Raw genomic sequence first — 24,665 nt, 5'->3', positions numbered from 1 at the left:
CTGACATACAAGGCCATGTCCAACACAGAATTGATGGACATGTTCCACCTAAAGAAAACCTTATCCCCTCGAGCCACATGCTCTAGGGATCTAAACCTCACCACAGCAATAAATCGGATGTGCTGAAGGGATAGATTCCTGTCCCAGAGACTTCCCATGCTTTGGAACAAGATTCCAATGTACAATAGGCAGAGCTCCTTGCTAGCACTCTTCAAGAGAAACCTTGACGAGTGGATGGGAAACAGAAAGTTTACCCCAGGGATCACTTCAGTGGTTCTGCTGGACAGAGGCACAGGGAACTAATCTAAGGGGGCGGCGAAAGCCAACACATTCTGGCTAGGCTTATAAATGCCTTCGGGCAGATAGCCTAGTACCTACCTATGAACCTATATAATTTTCCTCTAATTGGGGTAACTAATACTAGTACGGATAAAATGATGGTCGAAAAACCAATAATAAGACTCTAGCTTCAAACCAGTGATAATATTGCAACTTGACAAATTACTTTTGAACTTATTACAATGTATCCTGTACAGTATGTATTTACACAGACTGCTATTCATGCATTTTGATCTAGTAGCTATCCTGGACCCATTTTTTTAAAACATGTTTTTCACGCACATTCATTACTAGACATTAATTTCATTTGTACTGAATTCTTTTGTATTTGTACATACAAAGACTGCAAAGTACATTTAGTCTAATCTTACAAATTTAGTAACATTAACATCAAGCAAAATCTTGGAAAATTCTTATGTCTCTTTAGAAGTATCTAGTGGAATTGCCACCAGAGGCAACTACATACCCAGAAATTAAAACATTCATGCTTTTTGCATACCAACATTGTCTTGCCAAAAACATATTAAAAAAATAGTGGCCATTTTTGTACAATTTTTACACATCTTTACTCTCTCTTGTATAGCTGTAATAAAGCAATTAATTTTAAGCCATCTCTTGTATAGCTTTACAGTTTGTAAATACAATTTTAATACTAAACAATGCAATAATAACTTATCCTGTCAGGTTTAATCCAGTATTTCTAATGCACTAATACCCGTTTTCCCCTCCACCCCTAAAAGAGTATTGTCAAGAAGGAACGAGATAGTATTTCTTCCTGTAGCTTTATTTTTAGACTCTTTTGCAATACTGCTCACACAGTCAGTGTAAAACTGAGAAAGTACCCCTCCCCCTGTAATATTGCAGTGTTGTCAGCCCAACACTTTGGTTATACATTTGCTTTATTAGGTTATTAAACTATAGACCTTTGTCTGATTTGATCATTTGTGGCTGTTTTCAATGACGGAATATACTTTTGTTTCTGTTGCCTTGTGTACTACTACTAGCAGTTATTTTTACCTTCCTATATACTTCATTTGAACTGTATGCGTACTATAACCCATCTCCTGGCAGTACTTGATGTAACTGAGGATCTGAAGTAGGATGTTCATTTGTCAGCAACCTGTGGGTTACGGATCCGATATCGGATCCGAGCCGGCAACTTGTTTCAAGCTAATGGATCCGAGCTCCTAGCTCCTCCCTTCACCCATAATCCCCTGCTTAACCCTCCATGACCTCAGATCTAGTTTGCCGCGCTTGTGGATGGCTGGATCCTTTTTGAGCTCGTCAGATAAGTGAAAAAAGTTTACTTTTTTTCAAAGTACTTTTTGTCAGAAATTTCTTCTTTAGTTAAAATTAATCATTTTAAAGTGTGTAAGTATTAGGCTCCTTATTTTTTGATCTTAATTAGTTACCCTCCCTTCGCTGGTCGTTAATGTGTGAGTGTGTGTTGCGTTTCTTTTGGGGCCTGTGTGTGTGTGTAGTTGTTTTTCTTTTTCTTTTCAAAAAAAAAAAAAAAAAAAAAAAAGAATGGCTGAGGCCCCAAAAGCCATATTTTCCAAATGTACCGAGTGTGGCCATAAGCTCTCCCCGGCTGATGGCCACACTGTGTGCGTTCGGTGCCTTGGGGTTGAACACCTCACCTCGGGCTGTGTACCATCTGTGCAGCGTTCAACCCCAGGGCACTGAAAGAGCGGAGGTCGAAGCTGGTCCTGGCGGGACTTTTACCCCCGGACTCAGCTTCGGCCTTCGCTACCTCTGCTGCTCCCGTGGCTCCACCACAGCCTGTGGTCGCTGCCACTCCTGCCCCCCTGCCTCCGTCCGGGACTCAAACTCCCGCTAAAGTGTCGGAGGACAGGGAGGCCAGGAGGGAGAAACGGAGGGAGAAGCACCACAAGTGGCGGGCCGAGACTTCCGTTTCGGCCCCGCCAGCTAAGCGGGCTTCTCCCTCCACTGCTTCTAGGTCTCCTCCTCCTTGGCTCCGATCCCCTTGTTTCTCCCTGGGGCCCGAGGAGGAGGAGACCCGATCTCCGTCGAGGTCATCGAGGCGGCATTCCAGGCCTGCCTCTGTGGCCTCCTCGAGATCTACTTTCAGTTTATCCGATGCAGACTTGGACCCCGGATGATGCGAAGATTCATCCAGGCCCAGCTGCAGATGGGAGTGCTCTTGCCTCCCCCCCCCCCCTCAGGGGGGGAGCTCGACACCCTTTTTCCACCCAATTGCTCCTTCTCCGACCCGCTACCTGGGTTCGGAGCGTTCGGAGCCGAGCAACATTGGAGCCGGGGGTGGGTCGGCACCGACAGTACTTGGTACTTCGGATCCAACCCTACCCTCGGGCCTGTCGGATCCGACCTCTCGGAGCCGTGGTCTGAGCTTTGGATCCGGGGGATTCAGTGTGCCTTCGGCTCCATCCAGGTCGGAGCACACTGGTCCCTCGGATCCGACGGTCTCGGCGCCGGCTCCGATCCCTTCATCGGATCTGAGTGGGAGCCGACTTTCGGATCCATTGGAGAGTGGCTCTCCCTCAGCCTTCAATGTTGTGGAGAGGGCTCTGTTGAGAGCATCCGGACCCCCGGTCCTTGCATCGGCTCCTCCCTGCACTCCCTCTCTGCTGGGCCAGGCTTCCATCACCCGGCCAAAGGGACAGCCTGCTTCGATGTCACAGATGGTTCCATTGGAACAAGATGTTGCTGGTGAGGCCTCCTTGGACAGTCCCCCCGAGGAAGCTCCCCGCAAGCATAAGTGCAAAAGGAGGCACGTGGACTCCCCTGAGTCCTTAACCGAGGACACGGACTTGGAGGAAGGGGAAGGCTCCCCAAGATCGCCCCCTGAGGATGTCTCCTTTGGAGACATCATGGAGATGCTGAGAATCAGAGGCGGGTGGTCTGCCCCCAAGTCTTCCTCTGACGAGTCCGTGTTTCTGGAGGCATTCGAGGCAGGCCCATCTACCTCTTGGGTGTCCCCTCCAGCCGACCCCCTGGTGGACATCATTACCACCAGGGCGTGGAAGGATCCGGACACCGTGGAGCCAATACCGAAGCACCCGGATAGGATTCTTAGCCCCCCCTCAGACCGATCACATTGGAGTAAGGGCCCCCCCGTAGATGCCATGTTGACGGCGGCAGCCACAAAGAGGGAATTGGCTCAGGAGAGTCCCTCAGTCCATCCACCGAGCAAAGAGTCCCGTTTGATGGACCGCTTAGGGAAGCGAGTCTTTAGTTCAGCGACCTTCTCGGTAAGATCTCTGAACTATATGGCACATGTCATCAGGATGCAGCGGGATCTTATCAAAGAATACGCTGCATCCCCCCCTGAGTCCATGTCGGAGGATGACAAACAATTGTACTCCACCCGAATGGCCACTCTGAGATCGATTTCAAACACCTCTGTGCGGCTATTGTCCCACGCCACAGAGGGAGCCGCTAGGGCTAGCGGAGCACGCCTAGTCATGAGACGTCAGGCCTGGCTCCGTCATTGCGATTTTATGGAGCCCTTTAAAGCGTCCTTCGCGAACGCCCCTTTTGATGGTTCTGCCCTATTTGGCAAAACAGTTCGCGAGACACTTGTCCAGAGTGAGAAGGACGGGAAGACGTTGTCTGCCATCGGAGTCCGCTTCTCTGCTCCCCAGCGGACCTTTTTGAGGAACCAAAAGGGTCAGAAGAAGATGTGGTTCCGGAAATCACAACATTCCCAACCAGCTCCGGACAACCAGTTCTACTGTGGCAGAGGTGGACAGGGAGGACGTCGCCCCAGGGGCAGAGGGGCTCCAAGAAACTTTGGGTCCAGAGAACCTTTCTCTGAGTGGCCCGCGCAGCAGCCCTGAGGGGTTGCCCGGCTGCTCCACTCTGGAAGCAGTCGGGGGGGCGTTTTTCGGAACACCTAGCGGCATGGGAGTCCATCACAACAGACCGCTGGGTGCTTCGCATCATATCCAGAGGGTACAAAATACCAATACTCCATGTCCCCAAATCCAAGAACCTCCCCGATGTACCACCCGATCAGAGGGAGGCCGCAGCTGCAGAAATTCAGCAGCTGCTAAGAAAAAGAGCCATCCAGCCCGTCCTCCAAGACCAGCTCGGATTAGGGTTCTACTCCAGGTTCTTTTTGGTGCCAAAAAAGACGGGGGACTTGAGACCTATCCTAGACCTTTCCCGCTTGAACCTGTCAGTAACCAAGGAAAAATTCCGAATGGTCACTCTTCAATCTATCCTCCCCCTTTTGAGGGAAAACGATTGGATGTGCTCTATAGACCTCAAGGATGCGTACTACCACATTTTAATGGACAAACGATCCAGGAGGTTCCTTCGTTTCCGGCTGGGGGCCAGTCACTACCAGTTCAGGGTCCTTCCCTTTGGCCTCACCACAGCCCCCAGGGTGTTCACCAAGGTATTAGCAGTGATTGCGGCCCACCTGAGACTCCAGGGAATACAGGTCTTTCCGTACCTGGACGACTGGCTCCTGACCGCACCAACAAGGCATCTACTTTGCTCAGCCAGAGACTTCTTTCTCCATCTAACCCCACAACTAGGCATTACTATCAACGTCGGCAAATCTCTACTGGCTCCGACGCAGGTCATAGAATTCATAGGTGCCAGAATAGACACCAGAGATTTGCGAGCCTTCCTAACTTCCGAGAGAATCCGGAACCTACAACTTCATGTGCGGGCTATCCTTCATTCAGAGGCTTCACCAGCGGAATTGGTCCTGAGGGCACTAGGCTCCCTGGCGGCAGCGATTACGCTCCTTCCATGCGCCCGTTTGAACATGCGAGTACTGCAATGGACTCTGTTAGTGCAGTGGTCCTTCCTATCCCTACCTCTCCACCATCCCATTGCTATCAGCAAGGCTTGCAGGAGGGCGCTACTATGGTGGCTCCGAGCATCGAACTTCCATACGGGCCGTCCCTTCTGCACCTCTCGCAACGGTGACCACGGACGCTTCCCGCTTCGGGTGGGGGGGGCATTATTCAGGCAGGACAGTCCATGGCACGTGGAACGATACAGAGACCACCCTGCATATCAATGTTCTGGAGATGAGAGCGGTGCTGTTGGCATTGCAAACACTTCAGGGCTTCCTCCCCACAGGAACGATTGCAATTCAGTCGGACAACATGTCGGTGGTCTGGTGCCGCACCCTTCTTACCCCGTACGAGTGGTCTCTCTATCCTCTAGTAGCGAAGCAGATATTCGCAACATGGGGGCGACCCTGCTGCGATCTTTTTGCATCTCCATCAAACACCAAATGCGACAATTTCTTCGCTCTAATCCCCCCTCCAGGGGAAACTCCAAGAGACGCTCTGTTGCATGCTTGGCCACCCGGTCTACTCTATGCCTATCCTCCTCTACCACTGATGATACAACTCTTACAGAAAGCCTTGCGGTTGGGGAGCAAGATGATTCTCATTGCCCCATTCTGGCCTCGGCAAATTTGGTTCCCTTACCTGTGGTCTCACCTTGTGAATCACCCTTGGATTCTAGATCCCATTCCGGATCTCATCTCCCATCCATTGAACTTACCAACTCCAAACCTGGACAATCTGAAACTGACAGCTTGGTTGCTCCAGTTCCACTCCTAGTTAGGACTCCCGGTATCTCTTCACCAGTCAAAGCCATCCTCGTGGCAGCACATAAGCCCTCCACCAGGAAAGTGTACCACAGTAAATGGAAACGTTTTTCCATCTGGGCGGAGCATCACGATCTAGATCCCTTTACGGCTCCTCTTCCATCCATATTAGACTTCCTAACTGAACTCTTTCAGGAAGGCGCTAGTTGTTCAACTGTCAAAGTGCAATTGGCAGCCATATCACATTACCATGTGGGACATGATACAGGGCCCTTGATGTCGGCCAAATTGTGTAAAACCTTTCTCAAGGGCACCTTTTTATTTAGACCCCCTGTAAAGGAAGCCGTACCCCCCTGGGATCTTACATTAGTTCTTCAAGCCTTGACTGCTCCACCTTTTGAACCCGCTGCTTCAGTAGATCTCAAATTCTTGTCATGGAAAACAGCATTCCTTGTAGCCATCACTTCAGCGAAAAGAGTGTCGGAGCTTCAGGCTCTCTCTGTGAAGCCTCCTTACCTGATCTTTCACCCAGATAGAGTGTACCTCAGGATCAATCCCTCCTTTCTTCCCAAGATAGCATCAGAAACCAACATAAATCAATCCATAAACTTACCGGTTTTCTTCCCTAAATATCAGAATAAGGGAGAGTACAAGCTGCACTCATTAGATGTTCATAGGCAGCTTCGCTTTTATACTCATAGGACAGCTGGCCATAGACAATCCGACCAGCTGTTCGTTTCCTTTGCCAAATTTAACTTGGGGAAAGCTATCTCTAAAGTATCTTTATCTCGCTGGATTTCCCAATGTATCCTACTGGCGTATCAAGCCGCGGGTAGACCCGCACCAGAAGGAGTTCGTGCTCATTCCACCCGCTCCATTTCTACCTCGGCGGCCTTCAAGTCTAGAGTCCCATTGGATGATATTTGTTCTGCAGCCACTTGGGCTTCATTTCATACCTTTATTAACCACTACAAGCTAGACGTGCTTTCTAGAGGGAGAGCATCCTTTGGCTCTGCGGTGCTTCGTAATATCCTTCCATGATGGCCACCCAAGATGCAGGTAGCTGGGGACTCTGTCCCACAGGTTGCTGACAAATGAACATCCTACTTCAGATTTAGAAGTTATGTACTCACCATAACGTTCCATCTGAGTAGGTAGTTCATTTGTCTGCAACCATCCCCCCCTCACCTTCTTCGGATATACTAGTTGTTAGATATCCTTTGTTGGATATATATTGAGGGGCAAACTCTATCTGAGGTCATGGAGGGTTAGCAGGGGATTATGGGTGAAGGGAGGAGCTAGGAGCTCGGATCCATTAGCTTGAAACAAGTTGCCGGCTCGGATCCGATATCGGATCCGTAACCCACAGGTTGCAGACAAATGAACTACCTACTCAGATGGAACGTTATGGTGAGTACATAACTTCTAATTTTCTTTTACCTTCCTATATATTTCATTTGAACTGTATGTATACTATAACCCATCTTCTGGCTGTACTTGATGTAACTGAAATTTTCTTCTACTTTTAACATTTACCTGCAAACAGATTATCAGTGACATATATGCACAATTGTGACATTTTATTATAATTACCAAATAGTGTTGCATGTAAACATTTAACAATTATGTTTTAATAACAATAATGCTTTAGAGAAACTCTGGCTACTTGTCTGGCAGTCAGTCTTGTTTTTTATCTTATCTGCTCAATATTTCCTGTAACTATTCATCCAATCTGGGAAGGTCTGAGCTCACATTTTAAATTATGTAGACCATAGTTAATTTTTTTTTTTGCATTTTTCCTTTAATCATCTGTTAATACACTTGCAATTTAGTAGTAAAATGCAGTTATAAAACACAACATTATATTTGTGATTTGCATAACTATGCATTTATACTCCATAACTAGATTACAATTAGCTTACATATTTTTTAACTTGGATTTCAGTATTTTTTTATTTATTTATTTGATTGCCGTGCCATTCATTTTACAAAAACTGTTTGACTAATACCATCTGTGATTTTATTTCTTTTTAAAATTCAGAACTTTAACTGTTTGGTGTGGTGTTACTATACAATTATAAAAAAATGTAAAAAAATGATATTAGCTTAACTAATACATGTTTATATTTACATTGTTTATATTTGCTGTTGTCTGCCTGTTATTCTTGTGCATTGTAACAGATGTACTTTAGATGAAAAGAAAATACATGCATGTCAGTCTTGTGACTTTAAATCTTTACTCTTAACTGGTTTTATTTAATTTTATGCACTAGAATTGTTTTGTTTACCTTTTAACTATGCCCTGAGAATGGCAGTCATGCTCTCTACTTTACTGTAGTACTGATAAATAACTTGCTTTAACTGAATGGAAGTTTTAAACATTTGAGAATTTGTCCAGACATCAGGTCCTACCATCCTGCCATGTATGCTTAACCATTTTCAAAATACAAACACATTATAAAATATATCTCTCTTGTACAGATCAGCTGCAGTTTCCTGCTCTTTCCCAATGTTCTCTTAAGCTCAGCTGTTGTATGGAGGAAGTCAGTCTGTCAGTTCAGCTAATTTATTTTCTTTATCCTGTAACTGCTGATCAAGAGTTTCCTCATGGTCTTTCTGACATTCTTTAGTAACCTGTTCTGCTGAATTTAAAACTCCTATGCACTTTTGGAAGAATGTTTGTATAACTTGTCTAAGCTTCCTGAACTCATTGTGTGTGTCTTTTAGAAGTTTATTACATTCTTTTGTAACAAAATATACTAGAGGTCCTGTCAGTAACTGATTTGACGCCTTTTGTAACTATGAAATAAACCTTTTACATGTGGTGACAGAACATAATTGTTCAACATCTGAATTTAATGAAAACACTTTACCCTTAGTTAACTCTTTATCATGAAAAGGTCTATCTTCACAGTCTGTTTTTTAGCAATATCATGTAATACTTTATGACATTGTACACAAAATGCAGTTTCTGTTGATTCACAAAGTAAACATTTGTCATACCTCACATGGTTTTCTTTGAGATACCAGTCATATGTAATACAGTTACATAATGCCTTACTATCAACTTGCCCTGATAAGGTTTTACATTTACTAATGTGCTGTGTATACCAACAATGCAATTTAAAAGGAAAGTTTGACTTACACCTGCTTGTATTATGTCTGATAGCATCCATACTAAAAATGTGACATAGAAAAAAGTCTTACCAGTTAGCAAGAAAACAGGTGATCAGGCTGTTGTTGCTGATGGCTGAAAAATTTTCAGTCACTCAAGAAGCTGGTGAAACACAACAAGCAGCAAACTATGTATAGTAGAATTAATGGCACTGCATCTTTCCTGCACTGCAGGCTCAATCTGAATTCAGACGTCTGAAAAACTTTACTACTGCAAGCTGCATAAACTGGAGTACCTCTGTTTAGGATTTACATATATGTACAAATGTTAGTTACTGCAATTTGACTGAAGTGACCATCTGCAGGGCTTACCACTCCCTCTGTGTTTGAATGCAGGTAGGCTTGCCATTGAAAAATTAATGATAAGGTTCTAAGTACTGTGCTAGCTCCGAAGTCTTCTTAAGATGCTCAGTCTTGCTAGCTGGGTTTTGCTGAAATCAAAGTCTAGTTATAGTTGCATTCACAGTCTATTGCATACAGAAACTTGCAGAATATACACTGATGAGAGAATATACTTTGCAGCTCCATACTCAGAGCAGTAACAAATATTTTTTTATAACAAACCACACGGACTAATGTTGCAGCCTCAGGTTCTGTTCTACTTTACTTCTTGAACAACATGGATGATGTGAGAGATGTAACATTTACCTCAGAACAAATGTGTCCCTACCAATACCTATAACATAACTGAATTAATACAGATCTTATATACAGTTCTAGTCATGCACACACACATATATATTTCCTCTTGGTATTCTGTTTTGGAGAATTGCTCATCCTGTTGCAGATGCTGACTTGATGATAAGCTTTCTTGCTTAATAATGTCACATTTTTCTTTGGTATTCTGTTTTGACCTTTGTATGAGAACATATGTTCTTGTGCAAATGCTGATTTCAGACTTTCTTACTTAACAATGTCATATGATGCAGATTGTCCAGCCTTTAAGGAACTAGATTAACTTTTTTTCTGGCAATGTGAAAACATACATCCACTTTTTACATTTTTGCTCTTACTGACAATGTAATGCATACAGAAGAGGTCAGCTTTTACATTTTTGCTGATTCTGTAGGAAAACATGTTCATTAAGTAGGTTCCTTCTTTTTCAAGCCACAGTCATTTAGTATGGATGCTGATCACATATTACTAAACTCTATTTCTACATTTAAGCAAGCTTTATTTTATGCCTTATTTATTTTGCATATTTTTAACAGAATTACTTTCAACCTTAATATTTTGTTGAGCATATTCTTACAAGTGATATTAAAAAATGCCACTAGCTCCAGGCGAAGAGGTGGATTAAATAAACTGGGCTTCTGCAACTCTATTGCTCTACTTGAATTGTTAGGAAAATTAAACTTTAAATTTAATTTCCTGACAAGCTCTCAAACTGTTAAAAGTATCGCACTTGTATGCCCTTCTTGCTGGAACAAACAAACGTTCAACACTTTTTTAAAACATTGCAGGTGCACTCAGTGAGTATAACTAGATACATTAACTATTTTAAAAACATTACTCAACATACCTATTGTCTTGAATGTTCCCCTTTTGTGCACTCCATCGCTTGTTTCAGTTTTTCTGATAAAATCCTTTGGTCTATGCTCTATTCGTGGGAGCTGCAACTTGCATCCATGTTCGATTTCCAGTTCCCATATTTTGATAAACTTCTGACCAAAAAGCCTGTGTTGCTTCATGGTTGTTCACCCTATTGTTAACTTATGTGTTATGGAAATATCCTCTCTGCTGTTGCTGCACAGCTCATCCTCTCTTCCGAGCTAGTCTTTAAGATCTTATGACTCCATCTTCCACTGCATTTTCGGAAACTAGCTGATGGTTGTCTTGGCCATTGGCTCCTTCCTTATCTGATTGGTTGTTGTTTCTGAGCTCCAGCTTTAGATAGGCCACTCCTTTCTCATAGTCTACTAGAGCTCCCTGAAATTTCTTAGTTTTTCTTTTCTTTAGAACTTTATTTTCTTTGATCAATTTATCCTGTAAAGATACAGGATTTAGTGTCAAAGTTCTAACTAGTGGTGGTGTCAATACAAAGAACAAATCTTTTCATTTTGGCTTTCAGTTATTTTCGTTATTAAAGCCAATGAGCAGCTCAAGGTATCCGAGACCTGTTCTTTGATTTACCTCTCTTCATTGCCTGGCAGATCTTCCCCAGTAGGCATTTTCATTTCTCTTAGCTCTTTAGGTAACTTTTTTGCTTGCAGACAACTTTCAGAGTACATTGTATCCCACTGAAGACATTTTAGCTTTGAGATGTTTTTCAAGCTCTTTGAAAGACTCAGGAATGTTCGTAGTAGCATTCTCTGTTTCTGTAAATCAGCTAAATTAAAGGGATTAGTGGGAGCTGCTTAACATCCTAATAAAACATTGTCCAATCTTCAGTGTGTGAAGCTGGTGTTAGAATTGCTTTTAACTCTGAATGTTAGCACTATTGAACCAGTAGGTGTATCATGTTAGGGTAAAACCAGATGGGAGCATCATAAAACTGGAACCCGGCTGGCTTTCCATAAATGTCCATAGAGAAACATAACTAGTAACAAAAAACAGAGCACTAAGCCATAAAATAATAAAATCAAAGACAAAAACGACTCCCTTAAATCCCCTCCAGAGGAGACCTTTTTTGAATTTTTAGAAATGATGAGATAGAGTAGGTCCTTGCCCATTGGCGACTCCTTCCAAGAAGAAAAGGTTATGCAGTAGGCTTAAGTCCTCTCCTATAGTGGCCTGGGTTGTGCCACCTCCAAACTAGCTAGTTGATGTGGTGTGCAGTAAAGCCTGGAAGGAGTCAGATGAAGCTGATCCTATCCCCTAGTGGCCTGATAAATTGCTGCAGACCTCCCAAAGAAGGACAGCACTGGAGTAAGGTACCTCTTGTGGATTCCATCATGAAGTCTGCTGCCACCAAGAGAGACATCCTAAAGCATGCATCCTCCAGACAGGATGGATAGTCCTGGGAAATGTATGTATGCATCACATGCAGTCTCAGTCAGAGCTTTGAATTACATAGTGCATGTGTGGCAAGGTTTCAGAGGGAGCCGGCTGAAAAAGCTACTCTGGCACAGTCTGCTGTGCGTAATCTGAGGATCCAGCTGGAGACCCAAATGGCTATAACATCTTCCATTTCCTTGTGCTTTACAGTGCTACAGTGCCATGAGGAGACAGACCTGGCTTTTAAGTAGCCTTGAGGACCACTTAAAGGTGACATTTATCAGTGCTCCTTTGGACAGCTCCTCCTTGTTTTGGCAGAAGGTGAATGACAACTGCTGTAGTTTAAGCAAGACTACAAAACATTCCCAGCTGTTGGGGTCACATGGGGTCGAAAGCTCTAGGACCCTTTCAAAGGAATCATAAATGTGCCAAAAACTCATGTTTTTGCAAGTCCCAGAACCATAGAATTACCACTGCTGTTAAGACAGTGTTTTGCTTGTGTCTATATTTGGGTATCACAATCAGTCTACCAAAGTCTCAGCTGTTCTCAACATTTTCTGCCAGACAAAGTCAATCCGAAAGCAAACTTGCCTACAAATGGGACTGTGTCCATCGTCAAAGAAAGTAAAAAGTCTTTTTCAGACACCAAGACATACAGCAGCTACAATCCTAAAATTCCTGGAACCTATGGCCAATTCCACTTCTTCAAGTGGGCACTCAGAACTCCATGAGAACAGGCAAAGCAACATATAACGAACACTGTTAAACCCTCTGGTGCATGCATATGGACTCTCTTATGGTGGAAATAACCACAGAACCTTCCAGTGAGAGTACCCTTTGTTTGACCTTCCCTAGGTGCCATGGTAATGACAGACTCTTCCATTTTGGGAAGGGGGGCTTTATCTGCACAAGATGATCCAGGGTACATGCCTCAACTAGAGGTTAGATCATATGTCAGTGTACTGGTGAGGAGATCAGTTCTTCTAAGTTTGCAGGCTCTTCCGGACTTGCTTCCCCAAAGTACAGTTGCCATCCACTCAAACGACATGTCAGTGGTATGGTCCATAAATAAGGAAGAATACAATCTTACCTCCTTTTCAAAAAAAAACATGAGGGTGTAGGAATGGGCCTTAAGATTACACCACTTTCTTCTAGCAGCACATATGCCTGGGATATCCATTGTTATTCTGTACAGGTTGAGCAAGCAAATTCTTCTCCCACATGTATGGCCTCTCGCTAACAAATCAGCATGGAACATATTTCAGAGGTGGGGCTTATCCTTATATATGGAAGTGAAAACAAATATAAAAAACAAACAGTGTTCACTTCTGACAAACGTTTTTATAATGAGAAAACTTTGGTCTCACATGAGAATTGTAACACAGGTACAGCTTCTAATTTTGACAGAGGTGTTTATACTGAATGTTTAATACAAGATGTTCATCAAAGCAATGCAGTGTCTGACAATGAGGAGAATGATATTGTTGTAGAGAATGAACCAACTGGTAATAGTAGTGAAGAAAGTGTTCGTAACAAAAGGAGGGAAAACAATGGTACTTTAAAACTTAATGCCATTAGTAAGGAGGTTGTACAAAACAAAAAACTACCTACCAATAATTATAGTAGTACTAGTAAGAGTACTGTTTTGACACGTAGTAAAACTTTTTTGGGGTCAAACTCGTCAGAGGACGAAATTTAAATGAATTCAAAGAATGTTTTGATGTTATCAATTTATCTAAATACACTTTCAGTGATACTGAAATAAATGTGTTAAAGTATGGTTTGAATTTTGTACCTTGCAGTAGGGGTAGCTACAGTAGGACAGTAATTGATATAAAAAAAATTCACCAGAAAAATTAATTTAACATATGCGATGCATGATTTAAAGTTCACTGAAAGTAATTTTATTAACCCTTCAAGTTATACTCCTAAATTACATAATACAATAAAAGTTTTTGAAGAAATGTGTATAGCTGACATCAATAAACTGTTTAATACTAGGAATTACTTTGTTGATAATCTTACAAAATCTGAAAGGACAGCACTTGAAAATCTTAAGGGCCTAGCAGGACATTACAGATTTATGAAAAGTGACAAAGGTTCAAACATTGTTATTATGGAACAGGATGTTTATGAAACCAACATGTTAAATATATTGGGAAATTTAAATGAATATAAAGAAGTCACCATCTTAGATATACAAAAGTCATACCGCTTCATTAATTCTCATCTTTACGAAGCATTAATGTCAGGAGACATAAGTATTGAATTATACAACTTTTGTATAGTTGATTACCCTAAAATAGGGGTCTTTTTCGGAATACCCAAGACACATAAACAACTTATTGACCCCCCTTTCCGTCCTATAGTGTCTGCTCCTCATTCTGTTACTGAGGGTATTTCCTTAGTTTTAGATGCTTGTTTAGGGCCATTAATATCCAAATGTGATTCCTATGTCAAAGACTCCTGGCATTTTTTAGAAAAATTAAGGAATTTTCAAGAAAATGGAACGTTTAATCCTAAGACACACATTATCTTCACGCTGGACGTGGTGTCATTATATACTTGTATACCCCATGATGAAGGGGTAGAAGCTGTACGGTGTTATTTAACCAACAACACTGTTTTTTCTAACAACACAATTTCCACTATATGTAATTTTATGGAAATAATATTGGAAAATAATTACTTTTTATTCAAAAACCAATACTTTCAACAGATCAGAGGGGTAGCCATGGGCTCCCCGGCCGCACCAGCCTATGCTAACATGGTGATGGCATGGTGGGAGGTTGAACATTTGTCTTTATTAAGTAATAAATTTAAAATTGTATTTTATTCCAGGTTTATAGACAATTTAATTTTTATAATAGAAGGAAACAATGATACAGTAGATGAATTTTTTAAGGATGTTAATTTATCATCCAATTATTTGAAATTCACTAAAGGCAATATTGGTTTAAATATTAATTTTTTGGACGTATGTCTTTGGTGGGATGACAGTGACAAAAGGTTTCATAGTAAAATTTTTCGGAAACAAACTTTTACAAACAGTTATTTACACTATCAAAGTAATCATCCAAAGCATATTATTAAAAACATTCCTAGGGGCCAATATATCAGAGCCTGTCGGATGACTAGTAGACCTGAGGATTTAATACAAGAGTTTATTTTCATTGCATCTCTTTTTGTCAACAGAGGATACGATGAAAAGTTAGTGACTGATAGTGGAAATGAGATTTTGAGCAAACATCAAACACACTACCCAGCTATTTTAAACAAATCAAAGACAGAAAATATTAATAATGGTGAATGCAGTTTAGTAGACCCTGGATTAATTTGTTCCTTGGCTATGAACACTGATGCTAGTAGTATTAAGGCAGTTTTAGAAAAAAATTGGAGAATTATACAGGGAAATAATGACATCTTTAAGGTGGTTGGTAATAAACCAAATTTTGTTTTTCGAAACAATTACAGTATTAAGAAACTGCTTGAACATGACAAGGCCCCCGCCAGTAAAATAAATAATGTGAAAAAAGGAATGTTTTGCTGTTATAATTGTAAAATATGTAGGTACATCTCCACAGGTTCATTTATTTCCATCACAACTGTAGACAGAGTCCTGGAGGTTCCAGGATATTTTTCTTGCAACACCTCTGGTGTTGTATACATTGCTCTATGTACGGTCTGTCCCTCATTTTATGTGGGCATGACCACCAGGAGTCTGGGTACACGTATTAAAGAGCATTTGTATAACAAAGACAAAAGATTCCAAGAGTGTATTATTTAAACATTCTATTACATGTGTAAACTTTAAGAAATTTGTCTTTACTGTGGTGGAGGCTTGCAAACAGGACTTAAGGGCTGGTGATTTCAAGAATTATCTTGAACAAAGAGAGACCTTGTGGCAGATTAAGCTGAAAGCAGATCAACCGCCTGGTTTAAATGAAATAATTAATGTAAAATGTTTTTTAAAGTATAGGAGATTGTATATTGATAAACATAATGATTTATTTTTGTCTTCTTTTTTAAAATAATTCTTTGAATATAGTTTTAAGTAATAATTGATTAATTGTTAATTAATTGGAGTGTGTATTTAAGGGAGTGTTCTTTTTGTATCAAGCATTCTGAGGAAGTCAGTCGATGAAAGCGGTAATTAAAGGTTTTATACGCTATTTTGTGGAGTATCCTGCTTTTTATTTCTTGGAGCCACTGTTCTCTGCCATTCTTCTGTTTAGTTGGGGCTTATCCTGTTGCAATCTGTTTGCCTCAGCATTCAACACCTACTGCAGAGATTTTTTTTTCAATATTGTCCCTCTAGAAAGGCAGGCAATATGAAACACAGTTCACAGGTTGGTACTAGGCTATCAGCCCTAGGGTCTATACAAGCCTAGCCATAACAATTCCATGGCTATTTCTTCCCACAGTATTTACTTCCCTTGTTGGCCACCAAGTCCCGTATATGCATTCTCTGTTTTCTTTTATAATCAGATTCATTTGAAAAGCTAGGATATGCAAAGTGAGGGTTATACTTGTAGTCCTGATTTTGTCCCAGTAGATATGGTACCCACTTGTGGCCTTACCTAAAGAAGACCCCTTCTCCTACTGAAGTACCCCACTCTGCTGATCCTTTTTGTCCAGGTTGCCTGACCCAGAAATTAATTTATTTCATCTAACTTCAAGGTTTCTCCACATCCAGTAGTTCATGTTTTCTTGAAGAGATTGTCAGTTTGCTTCCTGCTTCTTAGGAACTTTTGACTTAACTTTTTTCCATTTGCTTTTTTTTCCTGTATGGGCTGCAGGTAGGGGTGCAGGCTCCTACCTCAATTTCCCATAAGTATTTAATCTTTTTAACACACAGGGCTATCTAGTCTTCAGTTAGGGTGCATCTGGCAGGTTTTTTTTCATTTCATTGTGGTTTCCTGTCATACTACTTAGCATCTTGCCTGAAGTGCAGAGTCATTTTAAAAGGAATGTTTCACTCCAGACACCCTTGGTTAGACCTGCTCACTGCTGGGATCTAAATTTTGTACTGAACAGGAGTATAAGGAGATGAGGTGCATGGCAAAGAGAGAGGTGGCGAAGGCTAAGGGTAAGGCATATGAAGAGTTGTATGAAAGGTTGGACACTAAGGAGGGAGAAAAGGACCTGTACCGATTGGCTAGACAGAGGGACCGAGCTAGGAAAGATGTGCAGCAGGTAAAGGTGATAAAGGATAATGAGGGAAACATGCTTACAAGTGAGTAGAGTGTGTTGAGCAGTGGAAAGAGTACTTTGAGGGGTTAATGAATTAAGAGAATGAGAGGGAGAGAAGGTTGGATGGTGCGAGGATAGTGAATCATGAAGTGCAATGGATTAGCAAGGAGGAAGTAAGGATAGCTATGAAGAGGATGGAGAATGGAAAGGCTGTTGGTCTAGATGACATACCTGTGGAAGCATGGAGGTGTTTAGGTGAAATGGCAGTGGAGTTTTTAACCAGATTGTTTAATGAAATCTTGGAAAGTGAGAGGATGCCTGAGGAATGGAGAAAAAGTGTTTTGGTACCAATTTTTAAGAATAAGGGTGATGTGCAGAGCTGTAATAACTACAGAGGGATTAAATTGATCAGTCACAGCAAGAAGTTATGGGAAAGGGTAGTGGAAGCTAGGTTAAGAAGGGACATGATGATTAGTGATCCGCAGCATGGTTTCATGCAGGGAAAGAGCACTACAGATGCGATGTTTGCTCTGAGAGTGTTGATGGAGAAGTACAGAGAAGGTCAGAAGGAGTTGCATTGTGCTTTTGTTGACTTCGAGAAAGCATATGACAGGGTGCCTAGAGAGGAGTTGTGGTATTGTATGAGGAAGTCGGGAGTGTCAGAGATGTATGTAAGAGTGGTACAGGAAATGTACGAGGGTAGTGTGACAGCGGAGAGGTCTGCAGTGGGAGTGACGGATGCGTTTAAGGTGGAGGTGGGATTACATCAAGGATTAGCTCTGAGCCCTTTCTTATATGCAGTGGTGATGGACAGGTTGACAGACGAGATCAGACAGGAGTCCTTGTGGACTGTGATGTTTGCAGATGACATTGTGAGAGTAGGGAACAGGAGGAGACGACTCTGGAGAGGTGGAGATTTGCTCTAGAGAGAAGAGGAATGAAGGTCAGCAGGACTAAGACAGAATATGTGTGTGTGAATGAGAGGGAGGATAGAGGAATGGTGAGGATGCAAGGAGTAGAGGTGGTGGTGGATGAGTTTAAATACTTGGGATCAGTAGTTCAGAGTAATGGTGAGTGTGGAAGAGAGGTGAAGAAGAGAGTACAGGCAGGATGGAGTGGGTGGAGAAGAATGTCAGGAGTGATTTGTGACAGACTAGTACCAGTAAGAGTGAAAGGGAAGGTCTACCAGAGGGTAGTGAGACCAGTTATGTTATATGGGTTGGAGACAGTGGCATTGACAAAAAGGCAGGAGTTAGAGCTGGATGTGGCAGAGTTAAAGATGTTAAGATTTGCACTGGGTGTGACGAGGGTGGAATGGATTAGGAATAAGTATATTAGAAGGTCAGCCCAGAGAGGCAAGATTACGTTGGTTAGACATGTGCTGAGGAGGGATGCTGAGTATATTGGGGAAAAGATGCTAAGGATGAAGCTACCTGGTAACAGGAAACGAGGAAGGCCTAGGATAAGGTTTATGGATGTGGTGAGAGAGGGCATGCAGGTGGTTGGTGTGACAGAGTAAGATGCAGAGGACAGGAAAAAATGGAAACAGGTGATCTGCTGTGGCGACCCCTAACGGGAACAGCTGAAAGAAGAAGATGATGATGATGACTGAAAGAAATAATAAAACTCCCAGTTAAACTGGCCAATTCCGTGGATTTCAAATGTTGATGTTGGGGACAGTCCTTCTGGTAGACATTATTTATGTGAGAAGAGTTTCAGGAAATTCCTGCCTGTTCCTCAGAATGACCATGTTTTTCATGCAGAGAGGGTTACATTTAGAACAAAACCAGATTTTTATGCCTAAGGTAGCTTTGCGTATCAATCTGAACCAAATCCATTAATGTGTCCATATCCTTTCCAAGATGTACAAATAAATTGGAATATCAGTGACACTGGATATGTACAGACGTCATTTTTGTCTACATCACATAAAATAATTTAGGAAACTTAAACAGTTGGCTCCTCCTCTTGCATCAAAGGCAGGAAGGTATCCCGAGTTAGTATGCATTCCTAGACACAGTCCCATGCATACCCATCCGCACGCCTCCTCATTCAGATAGAACATGCAGCCATTACTTAAGGACAGATGTAAGCTGTGACCGTTTTGTAGGAGGCCTGTAGTCTTGTCCCTAACAGAGCCAGATGCACACAATTTGTATATATAAACATAAAAACGTAGCATCCGGGCATGGTAATGTGCTGTTGTCACTCTTACGTGAGCACTTTGTGAGTATACGTAAGCTTTAAAGTCTTCTTAACATAACTGACCTTATGAAGATGTCAGTAAACTAAATGCATTAGTGTATGAAAAAAGAGCCTGAGCAAGGGTAGTTGACCGTGTTGTTGTACCTTCTTAGTGTTGCTGCATGCTTTGTAATTGGCCTGTTGTCTTAGATACTCATGTCAGCTGGTGCGTCATACTGTCTTGTCTGAACTATCAGCCTTAGTGTCAGAAGAATACTGGTGATTGGTTTTCTTTAAATTCTCTTGTATAATCTTGTAGATGATTTCCTGCTATACCTGGACCCACACTACTGCCAGCCTTTTGTAGATGTCATGAAGGATAATTTCCCACTGGAGGTAAGTGCTGAAGTAAACTTTACCTTGCAGAGTTCTACTGTTAAAGGATTGTATCATTTAACAAGCAGTGTACTTTTTAGTAAGAATTCCTGGTGTGTGTACTGTCATATTTAGCACCATGACCTTGATGTGGTGATTGTATAATATGGAAGAAAGACCTGCAGATCTTTAGATACAAATGCTCACAACTGTGCTAGCCTAAATGTACTTGGATAGATAATTGTATGGCAGAATCTGTACATTTAAGGTTGGCGTTATTTACTGTAAACAAGAATATCACCAGAGGTACTCCACAGGGCACTGTCCTGCCTCATCTCTTTGTTATAGATTTCTCTGACATGAAAGCTGATATTACAGGGCTATGGCTAACCCAGTTTGCTGATGAATTCATATGAGGTGGCTATTAAATCCCATTCTGATATTCAAGATCTTGCTTAATGTAGTCCTTCTAGTTCAGTATTGGGACTGGTAGCTCCAGGCAGCAGTCAAGTTTGCACTTAAAGTTGTCTCAAGCTTAAACTCTTCCTCTAACCCCCACAGTGCACTACACTTCCCAGCGTCCACAGATCTCATTTGCCATAAATCAGTAGCAGCTTCATGGCACTGCCAGATGTGTAGCTCTTCAGCTGTGTTATCTTCTTTACATTAAGTAATGCACTTTCTACTTGACCTAATACAAATAACTCCTGACAAGGACTAACAGTTGTTTGTTTACTGACATTTCTTGACCAGGAAAGTCCACTGGATCAGTAACCCATTTTCAGTGGATGTCGAGGGAGAAAAGCTGCACAAAAATGAAGAGAGATTACACAAATGTAACAAAAATGGCAGTAGAAGTTACAGATATTAAAATGCAGAGATATAGTACAGTACGATTCCAAGTTTACATTAATGAAAAGAATTTGCACAGCAATGAGCAAGACAGAAATTCAGTCACCATTCAGTGTAAAATATGCTTTGATATTTCACATACATTAAGTAAGGGACAGGTTTAAGGTGACCTGTCTGTTTTACAGGGCAAGTGGAGTTATTGAGGTAATGGCTTTTTAATGCTGATTTAAAGGTTTTTAAACAATCAGTTTGAGTTATGTGGGGGAGGGTAAGGTATTACAAAGTTTAACAATGTTATGAGAGTATAGACTTTGTCCAGCTCTTTTGTTGGGTTGGGTTACATTTAAAAGTGGTCTGCTGGAAGATCTGATAATTTGCATTGGAGTACAAATTTGTAGGATGGAGCAGAGTGAAGGTGGGCAGGTGTTGTGTTTAAAAATAAGTTTTTGGGCTAGAGTTAGTTGGGTACAATTGACATAGTGGGAAAACTTGAGCCAGTTCAATTCTGAAATTGCTTGGCAGTGGTGTGAGCGGTTAAGCTTTCTTGAGGCAAATTTAGCTATTTTATAATAGCAGGATTGCAGTTTATTGCTAAGGGATGAGTGAAGATTAGTAAACAGGGCACTTCCATATAGAAAGGAAGGGATATGTAAGGTACTGGCCAATTTTATTTTGGTGTGGTTGTATAGGTAGAGTTTGACAGTAAAGTTTGCCTAGTTTGAAGTGAGTTTTCTTTATTGTGTTGAGAATATATGGCTCATAGGTGAGTTTGTCAATTGTTATGCCTAATAATTTTGCTGTCTTTAAAATTTCAATTTTTGTGTTATCTTGAGAAAAGATTTTGAAGTCTATATCTGGTAGTTTTGTAGAGAAAAGTAATGTTCTTTGGGGTTTAACAACAGTTGTGCATTATTTAGCCAGGTTTCTATTGTTGTGAATGCATTTTGCATAGCCGTAAGGAGGTTTGAGAAATTACTGGAAGTTGATATGATGGTAGAATCATCATTGTATTGGATGAGTCTAACTTGTTGGGAAGCTTTGTGAAGATCGTTGATGAAGGTATTAAAGAGTAAGCAGCCCTAGAATGGATCCTTGTGGGGCTCCTATATTGTTTGCCTGATATCAGATTGCTAATTGTGCCATCTGACTGATGGTTCTCATCTTACCTACATAGTAGGGAACAAAGTGAGAGACAGGGGTCCAGGGAAGTAAATAGGGTGGGAAGAAATAGCCAGGGAATTGTTATGGTGAGGCTTGTGTAGACCCTAGGGCCGATAGCCTAGTACCAACCAATAAAGAATTAGGGGGAGCATCCTAGTTTTGATAGTTTGGTTTAGCAGTTTTGTACATGATACTGTTGAAAGCTTTGGATAAATCCAGTAAGATTACTGAAGTAGGGTGACCAGCATTAATGGCTTTGTTTACAATGCAAGTGAAACCGAGAAGGGCTGTGATAATGCTGTGAGCAGGTTGGAAACCATATTGGGTAGAGACAAGAAGATCGTTGTCAGAGAGGTATTTAAGTAGTTGGATCTGTACACATTTTTCTAAGATTTTTGATAATGGAGAGAGTATAGAGATAGGGTGATAGAGAGGTCATGGGAATTTCCACCTTTATGCAATGGAATTATAATAGATTTGTTCCACAAATGGAGGACATATTCTGAGATGGAGCAATTTATAAGAGTGCTAACTGGATATGCAATCTCATTTACTGCAAGTTGTAGATTGTTGTTAGATTAGCAGAAAAAGAGCAGGGTTTTAGTTTGGTTAGGAGTTCGAGTGTAAGAGAGGTAGGTACTGGTTGAATAGTAAAGGAAGGAGTTGTGCAAGTATTGCTAAACATATCTGAGGAAGGGAGGCTGTTGTTGTCAAGCATAGAACTATTTGTGTCCTGGGAGTTTGTTTGTTGATGAGTCTTTGATTAGCTTTTGAATGGTAGTGATGAAATGAGTGTTGAAGTCATGGGCAGTGTGTTGTGGATTCTTATCAGGTGAGTGTGATGGATCTTGTAAGGTGCCAGGATTAAGTAGAGTGGAGACAGATTTCCAGAACTTTTTTGGGTTGCTGTTTAAGGTGGATAGCTTAAAGGAAAAATAGTTTCTTTTATCTTGTATGACTAGTTTTTTTAGGCTTTATTCCAAAGCTGCTTGTAGTTAATCTTATTTTGTGTTTTATTTATTTGCAGTTGTTTCCATGCTCTGTCTCTCTGAGGGAGATTTTGTTTGGGTCTGTTTTGTTAGCCATTGGGCATGTTTAAGTTTTGTTTCTTTGTTTCGTAAAGGGATTAGACTGTTAAGAGTTTCCAGAAGGAGTTTGTTAAAGTAGTTAACAGTATCATCTGAGGGAAGAGTTTTTAGTGGGACCCAGTTTTGTACTTCAAAATGTTTATGAATGTTTTCAGGTCAGAGTGGGTGAGATTCCTAGATGTTTTGTAGGAGTGTGTTTTGACTGTTTGGGTGCGAGTTTTATGAGTATATGCTGGGAAGTGGTTACTTAGTATGTTAGGTAAGGTGCCTGAGCTTGACTAATTGTGAGGGTGAGATACTAGTATCCAATGTAAGGTAGACTCTGAAAGTGTGGGTAGACCAGTGGGTAGGAGTTGTGATGAGCTGTGTGAAGCTATACAGATTTATACTATTGACTGGAGAGCTGGAAGTTAGGTTTTGCCAGTTAATGTTGGTGTCTCCTAGAGTAATGGTTTCTTGTGAAATATTGTGGTTTATCCAGGATAAGAAATCCTCAAGAATAGGGATATTGTGGCTTGGGTGAATATAAAGTAAGGCAATAGTAAGATGTTTATTACTGTTGTTAATATGAAGGAATATAAGTAAAAATTCAGTGTTACCAAAGGAAGGGACTGGTTTGGGGTAGGTTGTAATAGCATTTTGATAAATTAGTGCTACGCTCCATCTCTTTGTGAAGTCTGGCAGAGCGAATGATGTTATACAATGGCCGAAATATTTCGGTGTCAGCAATGTGTGGTTTTAGCCGTATTTCAGTTGCTGCTACAATGTCTGGGGTGTGAGCAGATAGCCAAGCATGAAATTCAGTAATTTTGTTACAAATAATACGTGTGTTTATTGTTAGATGAAGATATTGATTTTTTGCAGCTAGGGTGAGTATTGGAGAGTTATTTGGACCAGGGTTGGGATGAACATCTCCACGTTGTGTTAAGGTGAGGAGAAGGTGAATGATGGTATACAATCTGAAAGGGGTTTAGGGAGGTTGAAAAGAAATAATTTGAGTTTGGTGTTGGTGGGGTGTAGTTTTTATTTTGGCTGTATTCTGGATACAGCATACGAATAAAGAGGGTGAGATATTTGAGTAACTGTGTTTTCCATACAGTGGTAGAGTTTGGGTGGAGAATGGTTGGTGGTGATGTATATAAGGTGGTATGTGTGGAAGTAGTTTGGATTAGTAGGACTAGAAAAGCAGTGTGGATGATATAGAAAAGTAAGAATGTTAGGTTGTGGATAGTATTGGTAGAGGAAGTCATCGTGAAAGAGGTAGTAAGGTTGGCAAGGTAGAAGTAGATAAGAAGGGGGGGATCCTAGGATAATTAAGTGTTGTCACTGATTTTATTGGTGTGGAATAATGGGAGGGGTCAGAGGAAGCATAAATGTAATGAAAGAGGGGTGGTTGGGAATGTGGGTAGGGTAGAGGAGTAGAGTGGGACCGGAGTGAAGTGGAGGGCGAATGGAGCAGGATGCTCCAGCCTTCAGAATGCCATAAAAACAAAAAGAAAGCTAAAGAAACTATTTCCAAGTAGTAGATTTTATTACAGGTATGCAGATGTGCTTATAGCAACATACAAAGTCTGTGACTTGAATTTAGGCAAGTACTAGTCTGTAACTCATGAATGCAGGCAAATGCTAGGTACATATAATGGGTGGTTTTAGTTAGGGTTAGATTAGAGGGAAGAAATAGTGAAATGCAGGGAGAGTGGACAGAGAGAAATAGTATTGGGGCTAACAATGCACTGAAGTGGTTCAGTGGAACAGAACCAATTGCAGGGCTAGAGACGAGCAAAAGCCGCTTGCAGATTTAG

At 41.4% G+C, this 24,665-nt stretch overlaps 1 protein-coding gene across 1 annotated transcript in view; it reads left to right on the top strand.

Annotated features, from left to right (window-relative positions):
• Positions 1-24,665, top strand: part of ATG4D (autophagy related 4D cysteine peptidase) — a 444,330-nt gene that overhangs the window by 285,703 nt on the left and 133,962 nt on the right. Inside the window, exon 9 of the mRNA XM_044084746.1 lies at positions 19,707-19,783. Coding sequence (XP_043940681.1) covers positions 19,707-19,783 — 77 coding nt within the window. The remainder of the gene's footprint in view (positions 1-19,706; positions 19,784-24,665) is intronic.

This window comes from Protopterus annectens, chromosome 9.part0 (genome assembly GCF_019279795.1).
Source record: "Protopterus annectens isolate FY-2018-M chromosome 9.part0, PAN1.0, whole genome shotgun sequence".
NCBI lineage: Eukaryota > Metazoa > Chordata > Ceratodontiformes > Protopteridae > Protopterus > Protopterus annectens.
Note: the sequence above shows the minus strand (reverse complement) of the source record. Positions and strands in the feature narration are given on the sequence as shown.